The sequence below is a fragment of the Rhinatrema bivittatum genome, chromosome 3, assembly GCF_901001135.1.
Source record: "Rhinatrema bivittatum chromosome 3, aRhiBiv1.1, whole genome shotgun sequence".
NCBI classification, from domain to species: domain Eukaryota; kingdom Metazoa; phylum Chordata; class Amphibia; order Gymnophiona; family Rhinatrematidae; genus Rhinatrema; species Rhinatrema bivittatum.
In genome coordinates, this window is record NC_042617.1 from 415,438,048 (window position 1) to 415,450,776 (window position 12,729).

At 42.3% G+C, this 12,729-nt stretch overlaps 1 protein-coding gene across 5 annotated transcripts in view; it reads right to left on the reverse strand.

The window, feature by feature from the left end:
- Positions 1–12,729, reverse strand: part of LOC115087943 (elongin-A-like) — a 78,216-nt gene that overhangs the window by 18,931 nt on the left and 46,556 nt on the right. For all 5 annotated transcript variants that reach the window (XR_003855668.1, XM_029595708.1, XM_029595707.1 and 2 more), the window contains 3 exons: positions 10,157–10,324; positions 3,265–3,362; positions 2,456–2,636 (listed from right to left, as the gene is read on the reverse strand). Coding sequence is in view for 4 of the 5 variants with exons in the window: in XM_029595708.1 (XP_029451568.1) it covers positions 2,456–2,636; positions 3,265–3,362; positions 10,157–10,324 (447 nt within the window). In the remaining variant the exon portion in view is untranslated. The remainder of the gene's footprint in view (positions 1–2,455; positions 2,637–3,264; positions 3,363–10,156; positions 10,325–12,729) is intronic.

A 12,729-nucleotide genomic window follows, 5' to 3' on the forward strand; every position in this document is an offset into this window, starting at 1 on the left:
ACATTTTATCTGGGCTTCCAAGATATTTTTTAAATAATGCATATCTAGTTAGCCACTGATATAGGTGAAACATGTCACACTGAAGCAATCATCCTAAACATAAGGTAGCCCATGCTGTGAAATCAACAAACAAGAAAATAATGCATGAAAGGGACCATGCATATAAAGGCTGCCTGTGTTAAAACTTTTCGCTTGTTAGCCATCTTATTCTGCATTAATGTACAGCATAATATAAACAAAAAGGGGTGATGGTAAAACTTTTCACCTGTTAGCCATCTTAATTCAAGCAGCCTTTATATGAATGGTCCCGTTCATGCATTATTTTTTGAATGACGAAAGTGTTAAGGTGATTGTTTAAAAATGTCATGCTGAAGCAATGTCTATGCAAGCTTAAAAATGCTTACCACCTCTCCTTTTAGTTTTTGTTCTATTTTCCTTATTCTATCAATCTCCCTTTCTAAAAATTATACACTACTTAGTGTCTTCCATTCAGCGATTATATCAAAAACTTGATTGAATTATGATAGCTATTGCCAAGCAGCTCCACCACATTAATCCTTTGTACCTGCTCATATTAGTTCAAATGTAGCTTCCCCTTTCATTGGTTCTAGGACAAGTTACTCCATGAAACATTTATGGCATCAAGAAACCTATTCTCTTTAGTGAATCCTAATGAGACAGAATATTGGGGTATTGAATTCTCCATTTATTATTGATGTTACCAAATTTGCTTTTCTAATTTCTGCTAACACTTCAAAGTATTTTTTCGTCTTGGCCAAGTGGACAGTAGTATACACCTACTGCTATATTATTCCATCACACACGGAATTTTTATCCATAAGGATTTCATCGAGCATTTTTTTTCCTGCAGAACTTTCTGCTTGGACTTTGACATCCTTTACATATAGTGCCATCTTTTTGCCAATTTGATCTGCCTTATTAAATCAATAGACTTTATACCCTGGTATGACAATGTCCCATTGGTTATACTCCTCATACCATATCCAAAATACTCATAAAAGCTTTATCTCCTCATATAATGCATACATTCTAAGGTTCCAATCTTACTGTTTAGGCTTATGGCATTTGGATATAGACATGTTAAAGTAAGTTTATCTTCACAATCTGTTTATTAGCAGAAGATACAATATTAAGTACGCAAATGTCAATGACCTATTTACATCCATCTGGGCCACTACAACTTAACTGGGATATTCTGACTTCCCTATTTTGCAAATATCCTTAGAATATAACCCTTCCAAACCATGCACTTCTGAGATATTTTTTGGCCCCTCAGTCTAGTTTAAATGCTGCTTTCTTTTTTTAAATGGCTGAGTGGCAAGTGACGGTAGTGCAAAATGGAGTGGTGTGCCACAGAGATCATTCCTTGGACTTGTTCTTTTCAATATTTTCTTAAGTGATGTTGCAGAAGGACTATCAGGAAAGTTTTATCTTTTTGTATACGATTCCAAACTCTGCAAGATAGTAGACACCTAAAAGGGTGTGGGGCAAATATGAGGAGGGATCTAACAACTTGAAAAAAAAAATGGTCTAGTATCTAAGATTTAATGTTAAAAAAAAAAAATGGAGTCACACATTTGGACTACAAAATCCCAAGGGAGAAATACATTATAGGCAATAAAATTCTTCTAAGCATGAAACAAGAGCAGGATTTGGGATTTAGGTTATATCTCATGATCTTAAGTTGACAGCAAAAACCACCAGAAAGATTTTTGCATGCAAAAAGAATGGGCAACAGAAAATAAGAGGTGATATTGTCCCTGTACAAGTCCTTGGTGAGACCTCATTTGAAATACTGTGTATAGTTCTAGAGCCCACACCTTCAAAAGGATATATAACTAGATAGAGTTGATCCTAGGGTAGCTACTAAAATGGTCAATGTCTTTGTTCTAAGGCTTATAGGGACAGACCTGAAGATCTAAACACATACTTTGGCAGAAAGGTAGAATAGGATAGATACATTAAATACCTCCAAGGTATCAATGCACATAAGATGGGCCTCTCAACAGAAAGGAGACACTGAAACAAAGGGTCATGGGATGAGCATGAAAGGGGGTAGACTCCGGAGTAATCCAAGGAAATTTCTTTTCAGAGAGGATGGTAGATACATGATAGTCTCACAATGACGATGGAGACAAAAAAGTATTAGAATTCAAGAAAGCATGAGGACAAGCACAAGAGATCTTTGATGGCATGGTAAGAATTTTACAGCACAGTAGTAATTTGTGCATTAGCAGACAAGATAGGCTATAAGGCCTTTCTGGCATCACATTTCTATATTACCCAAGGGAAACATCTTAAGTACCAATCAAGAAGAAAAATGCAAGTACAAAAAGTGCAAGACAACAGGAGACTATTTCATGCATATTGGACAGGTTATGGAGGTGCCTTCGTTTCAAAAAGAACTCATTTGCTCATTTTTAGAACCAAATACCTTTAGGTTTTAAAGAATGTGCAGAGCTGATATTTTTAGTTATCATCTTCAGTTTTTGTTCTCTCTCACTGAAGACCCTCAAGTACATTTCACGCCAAGATTCATATTCCTGGAGTTGTTCATTCTTGAAATCTCTTTGGCAATGCCTCTTCCACAAATGGTCAGACTCCCCAATAAAAATCTTGAGACAAAAAGAAAAGAATGGGTGGTTATTTTCTATTGGGAAATCTTAATTCTTAAGTGAATATTCCTGCATGGTGGGAGGGGGAAGTTTTACAGTTAATTTTCTCCCTTTATTTCCTTAACCAAACACTTGTAATACCTTGAGCTCACCTACTCACAAAAGTGAATGTCCAACCCAACCATCAATTATGATTTAAAATATTTAGGAACCCTACTCGTTAAGCACATACTTAAAAAGCATATTGCTTTTTCTGTATACATTCCACAAAATATGAAGATTAAAATATTAAGGGAGTAATTTTCAAAAGGATTTTACACTTATAAAAATAGCATACATTGTAGCAAATTTCAAAAGCCAATTTATGCATGTATAATGCGGTTTTAAGCGTGTAAATCCTTTTGAAAATAATTCCCTTTTGTATATCAAATGAAATGACCTAAATGTAAAATTTACTTATGATTGAAAAGATTCTTTTCTAAATGCATTTTACAGTGAAAGTTGAAATCTCATACAGGCTTGCCATTTAAAGAAAAATAATCAAAATACTCAAGTATCCCACTTTAATTTATTTCAAGGTTTCATAACAATGAAGAGTAAAAAAGTAAAAAAAAAAAAAAAAGGTTACCGGATTGCAATCCTCTATCCGATTCAACTGTTCTGGTGTACAACGTTCCAACACTGGCTCAAGAAGTTCAAATGGCACCCCTCCTACGTCATATAATGCTAGGAAACAAGAAGACATTCTAAAGTTTCTCTTCCATTCAACATCAATGAAAAACTCAGCTACTTTATGAATAGTCAAAGTACAGAATCTGTAAAAATAAGTTACTGAGACCTATCAGAATGCTACTGTACTTTGCAGCTTGTACAAATATGTATAAAAATATTAAAATTAGTTTCGGGTAGACAACTACCAAAAGGGTTCCGTGGGATATTCTAAAAGTTGTGTGATGCTACCTCATGAGTCCAAATAGAATCAAACAAATGGTATCAAGATTAGCAGGCAGACATGGGTGGGGTTCTATATATGCATGCAGGCACACATGTGCACACTTTCGTTGGCCCACGCCCAGGGACACAGCCATAAGCACGTATATGTGCGCATGTTATAAAATAACCTGACCATATGCACTTGCGTGCGCAAATGCCACTTCTACTACATGTGGGGGAATTTAAAAAAAAAAAAAAAAGACACATGCTCTGAGAGATCACGTGATGCAGTGAGGGAAGAGGATGTAAAATTCCCTCTCGGCGCCTAGCCTCTGCATCTAACCTCATCTGTACCATCACGGCATAACATTTTCGGCACTAAACCTCTTCCAGGCATAAGCGCAGCCCCCTTACCGGTTTGGAGCAGTCTGATGGCTTCCAGGGTGATTTGTAAAGACAGACAAGGAGAAGGAGAGGCCGCGCGGCCCCCAACCCCCCCGCTGCTGCCGGATGCCGATCTCAGAGGTAACTTAGTCTGCCGCCTCGCTCGCTGTGATTAAAGCAGCATTGCTAGATGCCCTTAGTCTGGAACTGAAAGCGATTTCGGGGCAGCTCACGGAGCTTTCATCCTCACTTCTCTGATGTGGGAGCAACAAGTCTCAGATCTCCAAGATGGCCTCTCGACTGCACAGGCAGACATCGCGGCTCTGCAGGCCTCGTTAGTTAAGCACACAGTACTCGAGGATTTAGAGAACCATTCTCGCAGGGCCAAAGTGCTTTGTGGGGCTCCCTGAGTCGCTGGGGGACCAGGATCTATCTGGTTTCCTCGAGGAATGGCTGGTCACAGAGCTAGGCCCTATCTACCACACATGGCCCCGTACAGGTGGCGAGGGCACACTGCCTCGGCCCAAAGCAAGCAGCTGTGACCCGACCGCGTGTTGTAATCGCGAAGATTTTCAACTTCGCTCATAAAAATGAAATTCTGAGTGTGCTCCGGTCGGGTCGCTCTGAACTATGTGAACAGCAAAATTTTAGCTTTTCAGGACTTCTCAGCCAGACTGTCAGCTCAGTGGCACGTAATGGCTCCCTACTGCTCCAAGTTAATTGACTTGGGCCTGTGTGACATCATGCTTTATCCAGCCTGGCTGCGGGTCCACACCCTGGCCTGACTTCGCTGGTTTGTCATGGAAGTGGAAGCCAAGGAATTTGTCACGGCGCAGGAGGCTTTGAGAAACAAGCCTGGCTAAAAGTATTGACTAGCCATAGTGGATTCAGTGTTTACTCTGGCTGGGAGCCTGGGTTTTTTTTCTGCAGCTTGGTTGGAGAGTTTGTTCCTGTTGGGCCCAGTTCTGAGGGTGTTTTTGCCTTGCCACAGATGTCAACTGGACTTCCAAATGCCAAAGGGGCTTTTTTTCCTATAAGAGAGTGGCGTGGGTTTTGCTTAGACCTGATGTTTTCTTTGCATTTTTTAGGAACCCCTTTAGGTGCCCCCTGATTCTGGACTGTTTTCCATTTCATGAGGGGCTGTTCTACTTTTGTTTTAAACATTGCTGTGGATGGGGTTGGAATGGGGAGGAAGGGGGGCTGAATGCATGGTGGTGCTCTCTGTTTTGATGAAGTGGAGGGGATTGGGAATGGGGGGAGTGGGTAACTTTCTTTGGTTATGCGAAGTGTTCTGATGTGCAGATCCAGCGAGAGCATAGATGGCCTAATTTGTGGGGGGGACTTATATGGCGGGTGGGATTAACTCGCCGATTAAACGGTGTAAGATACTTTCCATACTGAAAAGGAAGTCCGCCGATTTGGCTTACAGGAGACCCATCTCACGGATGTTGAGCATAAGCTGTCAGACATGGGGGGGGGGGGGGGGGGGGGAAACAGTGGAGTACATTACGCTTCGGCCTCATCTAAATCTGAAGGGGTGGCTATTTTGCTCAGCAAACAAATTACTTATAAAGATTTGCCAAGAAATTAAGGATCCCAAAGGCCGGTTTCTCATTTTAATCACGCAAGTATACAATACTGTGGTTGTACTGTAATGTATATGTCCCAAACACTTATAGCTCAAGCTGTTTTCCCCCCGAGAGCGTTTTCGTCATTTGCTCCCTTATTTGGCAGACACGATAATTATGGGGGGGGAGATTTCAACACCATTAGGGATCCTCAGTTAGATGCCTCTCGTAGCAGACGGCTGGAACCTGGCTTGGGCAAAGGCCCGTCCATGTTGGAGGCTGAATTGCATTTGATAGATGCATGGCGCACTCTCCATCCAATGGAGAAAAATTTTACTCACCTTTTTAGGGCACATGCAGCCTTCTCTAGACTAGATCATTTCCTCATTAGCTGTCATGCCTTCTCCCGTATTCGAGACACTGGTATTGATGACATTGTTTCTGATCACACCCCGGTTTGGGTTGACATCCAGCTCACTGATCCCACACCCATTTCTAAGACATGGAGATTTCCCTACTATTTAGCCAGAGATGCTAAATTTTGGGCCTATTTGGTTGAGAAGTGGTCAGAATATGCTAAATTTAATCAAGGCCACACTGATCAACCGACTATTTTGGTATATAGCTAAGGCTGTTCTCCGAGGGGATAACATTGCGTATGTTGCTCACAGGCGGAAGTCCCTGAATCAGCGCATTTTGCAGCTTAGTGCTCAGCTGCGTCAGGCATAGCATGGAGTGGTGGTCTCTAATACGGTGAAGGGAAAATTCTAGCAATGTCCAGGAAGGCTACGTGCTGGGCAGTGACAGTTTGACAAGGGTGACCTCCTTGTGCAATCCTGCTGCTTCCAGTAACAATGCTATCACTCCCATGGGGATTAGTAATCACGAGCCTCTTCGCAAACACTCTTGTTTAAATATAGAGAGAGGCCTGGGCAAAGTCAGAAGCAGAACCTGTAGCATGGACGCATGCTGGGAGTTCCCTGCAGTAGACCGCTCCTGATGTCAGCCCCCGCTTCTCGGCTTGAGGAATTCGGACAGTAAGGTCTTGAAACAAGTACTGCTGGTGAGGCATTTAGTCTATCACATTGCTTTGTGATATGATGATTGTGTGTGTATGTCAGTTCAATCCTTTATAAATAAATTCTTGTTTTATACATCCTGACTGCATTCTTTTTTGAGACCCCATAAATAAGTGGTTCCGGACAAGGAGTATTCAATATTCCTTACATACAAGGAAGGCTCAGGAGGAATATTTGTCAATACAGCATGCCCTCAATTCTTCGATACATAAGGCTCTTTTTCTCCTGCTGGTTTCAGTTGTACCAGTACGGTAAAGCGGGAAAGATGTCATCTCATTTGATTAGTAATGGACGGCCGGAGCCATCTTTAAAAATGGCGTGGGCCATCCAATGCTCCTACCATGTGACAGGGGCCGGCCAATGGCACAGATGCCCTGTCACATGGTAAGGGCAAAGGGCCATCGGCACCATTTTGATTAGTGGCAGCCGACAGCCCGAGAGCAGGAGATCGCTCCCGGGACCCCCACTGGACCACCAGGTACTTTTAAAAAGTTTGGGGGGGGGGGGGGGGGGGGGAGTTAAAGCGTGTGTTTTAAAGGATCTGGGTGGGTTTAGGGGTTGTTTTTGTGTGCCATTTTTCCCACCCTCCCCCAAAACGATAAGAGAACCCCACGAACAATTACGTGGGGTTTTCCTATCTGTTTCGGGGAGCCCCCGATTTCTGACGAATTTGAAAATATCATACGATATTTTCAATCGTCAGAAAAATGATTCATATCCCTAATGTCCACTCAAAATTGTGCGCACAGTCAGGCTATTTTATAACATGCACGCGTCCCTGGGCACGGGCTGACGAACACACGCATGTGTGCCAGCACGCCTGTTTAAAAAAAAAAAAAAGTTACCATCTTAGATTATGAGCCCACTAGGGACAGGGAAATACCCACAGTAGCTTAATATAATCCACTTCGAAGTGCCTGAAAAGCAGAATAAAAATCAAATAAAAACGTTTCTCCATCCTAACTCAATCACTGCAGCCACCTACTTTTTAGGGTCCTAAATTTAGGAATTTGCCCTTTGGCTGTTTTTGAAAATTTACTAGTTTTGGAATCAAACTTCAAAAGTTAGGAACCTAAACCAAGGGTGGATTGGTCTATCAGGACTTCAGACATGCCCCGGTGGGCTGGTCAGTCGACTCGCATGGTTGCGGAGCTAAGTTGTGCCAGGCTATGCAGAGGAAGAGATGCTGCCGCTGTCGGCTGTGTTGTGCAGCTGAAGAGAAGAGGCCACTGTCAGTTGGGCTGTACGATCTTCTCTTTTTTTTGTCTAGCAGACTAGCTGGCAAGGGCCTCGTTGAGAGAGACAGAGAACAAGTATGAGTAGATAGAATGTAAAACAGCATGTTTATGTGTGTGAGAGGCATTGCTCAAGCCCAAAGAGCAGGCTTCTGTTATTGGTCTGTTCCGGGGAGAGAGAGGGCAAGTGTTTGTGTGAGAGATGAGTAAGTATGGATGAGAGAGCATATGTGTGAGCAAATAGCATATAAGAGCATGTGGGTGAATGTGTAGGAGCATGTAAGCCTGCATGTGTGTGTGAGAAAGAAGCTATGCAGGCCCAAGGAAGTCTGTATGTTCTGGGGAGAGAGGGCGTATGCATGAGAGAGAGCACACGAGTATGTGATTTGTGATTGTTGGTGTATATGTACCAATAAAGTTTCTGCATTCTAAAAAAATCTGTTTGTGACTGAGCATGTGTGTAATACTGGCTGGCAGAGTTATTACTTGCAACTGGTTCAAGAGCCAGACCAGGAATCCAGAATATATCTCTAATATAAGGAAGATGTGTAGGGAGTCCAACCAATTTGCATGGATAGAATGGGGCTGCAACTCTGCTCACTCATGGACTAGCATGTGTTCAACTTGGTTATTTAGGAAAGAAAGTTTATTTTAGAGATATTTTAGCTCAATTTTGCTGGGTTCCAGTGTTGACTTAGTGTGCTTTTGGGAGCTGTTGATACATGTGCTGCAGGGAAAGTGCATGAAGGCAGATACCCCATGAGCCAGGTTTGAAAAATATCCCCCAGGCCAATATTTTCCTGCAATCTGCCCCTGACCTAAACCCATACCTGGGAACTTTTGACTTAGTCACCCTCACTTCTCTCCCTCTTCCATACACACATGCCCACTTGCACTCAGTTCTCGCCTACCTACACAAATACACACTCACTCTCAGACATGCTCATTCATTCTCTCCCCCCCTTTCAAACACATACTAGCAACAGCAGACTAACTTGGACTCCTGGAGCAGCAGCGACCTCTTCCTTCAGGCCGGCTCCTTTCCTTCTCCTCCTGTGCTGCGGAAGTGGACGCTGTCTGTTTCTTACTCCTCATTTGGTGCATGGGTAGGAAATCGCAATGTCAATTGGCCAAGGTAAACAGGATAGGGGCAGCCAAGTGGCTGGAAACAGGAAACTGGCTGTGCAGGAGCAGGTGGTGTCAAGAGGAAGCGAAGTTAAAGAGTTATAAAGGGCCAGAGATGGTAGAAATCACTGTCGAGTTCCTCCTTTTTCAGCCACACAAAACCAGTGATTCTTTCTGGGTCAAGGCAGATTGCTTTTGCTACAGCACCTGGAGATTTCTGGGTGCAATCTGGAGTCTCCGAGCTAAATCTGGAGAGTTCCCAGGTATCTCTAAACCCTTTGAAACTCTGTCCTTAGTCTAAACTGTTGGGCCCTATTTCTTTGAACTGAGTTATCTTGCCTTAAGTGCAAGCTTTACAAAACAAAAAAAAAAAAAAGTTAAGAAAGTTTTGCTTTGGCTTCTGGGGAGGATTACGTGCTCACTGTTATGTGGCAAAGAAGTGAACTGTGCAAGCCAGACACAGGAGGATTTTAATATATTTTAAAGGTGGCTAACCTGGTGGCTCTGTGGCAGCCCTGTGGAAAGTCCCCAGTTCAATTTCCAGATAGAGTCTTCTGTATCCTGGGTCTGCTGAGGCTGGGGAGCCAGATTTAAAGCCAATGGTACAGAGTTCCTGGTGCAGTGGGACTGAGCAACAAGGAACTGATCTACTCTGTGGAATCCTGCCAGATGCTAGTGACCCAGATTAGCTATTGTTTGAGACCGGAGTCGGGGCTCGATGGACTGGGTTTTAACGCAACGTGACATGACGTCTTATGCATGGCCCCCAGCTCATGACCGTCACTGCAATGACTAGACTAGATACAATTGGAAGGATATATGCTGTAAAAATAGGAGGAGAACAATCTCTGGGTGGTTGTGAATAAATGCTTATGGTACCAAAATCCCAGCACTAGTTTTGATTTAGCTAAAAGTACAAAAGTAGGAGGAAGCTGCCAGGTCAAAAAAAAAAAAAGTTCAATTGTTCATGCGCCATTTCCTCCTGTTTGTGTTGAAATACAATTTCAGAGTTTTCAGCAAGAATCTTTAGCATGTTATTCCATGGGCAATGTTCCTGCTTTAACTGCAGATGCGATCAACCATCCACATTGACCCAACAGTCTTGCTGTAATACAGGCTAGATTTTGTACACAAAAGATAGCTGCTATAACTACCAAAACAAAAGGCAAAATAAGATTAAACACACACATACTCACAGTCAATGTTATTTTGAAGAACACGGATGCACTGTTCATATAATGTTAACATCTTCAAAAGATAGATTGGTTTGGATCCGGAGTAAACTTGCATTTTAGAGTTGAGTCTCCGCCCAGTAAACTCACTAGTAATACTACCTTGTTGGGGTACTGCTTCGATTATAGGCGCTGTAATTTAAAACATTTTCAAATGAATGTAATTTTGCATTTACCCAACCAATCATGCTTTACAAAAACATTTCTTTGGAATGAAGTTTTAAAAAGTTGCTCTTCTAGGAGCATCCTGGATTATATGGCTTGCTTTGCTCTGTTGAGAGTATTTTATTTTTAGTCTCTGCATTTGCCCTGACTTTCAGCATGTTATTTGGGACACTTTAGATAGCATTGGTTGCTCTTATAGCTATTGCTGAAGATGATCCAAGGAAGTCACAGTAACAGCAGTGATTAGAACAGAAGAGGGGTGCCAACCCCACCTTGAAAGGAGTGGCATCAGAGCCTCCACAGACAATGCATGAAGTGTGGTGTCAGAGTAGAGTAGGCGTAGAAGAGGTTGGACACTCCCCATTGGGAGATGTCAAATGGTTTCACAAAACTCCCGTGGCCCTCGTGGTTCAGGGTGTCTGGCTAGGAGGTGCTGGAGGAAAGTCTTTCCAAGTTGAAAGAATTGCCAGCCCTGTCTCCTGTCTTGGAAAACTGGCTGGCACCCAAGACTGGATTCCTGAGAGTTACTGAAGAATAAAGGAAGAGATCTCTAAGCACAGGGTTAAACGCCATACTCCTTATTTTAAGAGATTTATTCAGAGAGCTTGAGAAAGAGGAGTCAAAGGAAAGACTGCCTAGCAAAGGGTCCTGAGAGTTGTTGCCTGGGAAGGGGGAGGGGGAAGTCAGCAAGACTCAACCCCATTCTATATACTGATGAGAGAGCTATAGCCAGAGGAGCAGGGACCTGTGGAGGTGCCCAGAGAAGCTATGCCTGACCCAGAGTGCAGCATTTCTAATAAACATTTACTGTGTTGAGTGTGAACTAAGCATGTGCATTTCGGTTTCCTACAAAAATTGTGTTTACTCTAAAGGATACATTTTTTTTTTTTTTTTTTTTTTTTAAATAGCCACAGTGTGGAGTATGTTCTTTTATTGGATTGTTTGGAAAGGTGCTCCAGAAATAACCTTTAGGGTCATGAAAGGCTGACTCTTTCCCCTCTGCATGGGAAGGACCCAGGAACATGGGTGTAACTATGGCCCATGACCTCCTACATACCAGGAGAATTGGGGGCAGGGGCTACAAACACGAATCATCCAAGTAGTGTTAAAATGAGAAACATTTTTGAAATAGCACTAAGTCTATGCAAGAGGAGCTGTACATTGAGTTTCTCCAACACACACCCTGAATACAGAGAAATAAAATAATTTGATAAGTTATTATAGAAAAATGAATAAGCTTGGGTTGTATCTAGAACTCCTAGTGGAAATTTGCGCTTGTCATTCAAGGTTATTCTTACTAGTTCATTGCTCTGTTTTTTTGTTGACACTCCATTGTACAATCTCAGTGGGGAATCTACAACCTGCTTTGAAACCTCGTGGGATCACGTCAGTACTTGATCTGTATGTGTAAGAATGGTGGTGCGAGAAGGTTCCTTATAAAGGACTTCAGCTGCCTTCCCTTCACCTTGCCCAACACCATACACAGAAGCCGTCTATAGGCCTTAGAACCCTACCTTAAGAACCCACTGTGAAAAACAGGCTTGGAGTACTGTTCCCAACCCCATCCTGAAGGCCCACCTAACAAGCTGGTTTTCTGGATAGGCATAAATACTCATGAGATATTTATTTACTTTTCTATACTGACATTCGATTTGACATATCACATCGGTTTACATACACCATGATGTCTAAGGCAAGCCTTATGACATGATACAGTGTAACAGATTAACTAAGTACATACAACTTGCTTTACAAAACATTACAAATATAATTTGCTTTATAGAAAAATGTTTTAACAGAAATATGTTCTGTTTTAACTTACTATGTACAGTGGCAGAGAGGGGAACTGGCAGGGCAGAAATTGTTTATCTGGAGGGAATGGGTAGCAATGGCAGAATTATTTATCTGGAGGGATACAGTGAAGACATGATATATCCAAATCTATGCAAATCCCAGACATATTCATTACCAATATCTTTAAAACCAGACTGGTTAAGTGTGCTTCCAGAACAGGATGGGGAACCACTGTCATAGGGCATTAGCGAGATGACAGAATGCAGGTCTAAAAAGGGAACCAGACTTGAGCTGGAAATGGAAGAGGGTATGGGGACAGAATTAAGAATACCGGACAGATGCCTCATCTTGCATGCATATAACAGAATGAAATCTGGATAGTCTGCATTTGGCATAGATAAGCTGGTTTTGAACATGAATAGGCCCACTTCCTAAAGTAGGGGGGTTTGATTTAGATCATTTATCCAAGGCACAGCTGCTTCTGTCCCTGTGGAGCTCAAGTGGAGTCAAAGTATTTTCGTCTCTCAGAATTCCAATCCAAACCTCTCTCAACTCTGCTTGTATTCAAGAACCAACAA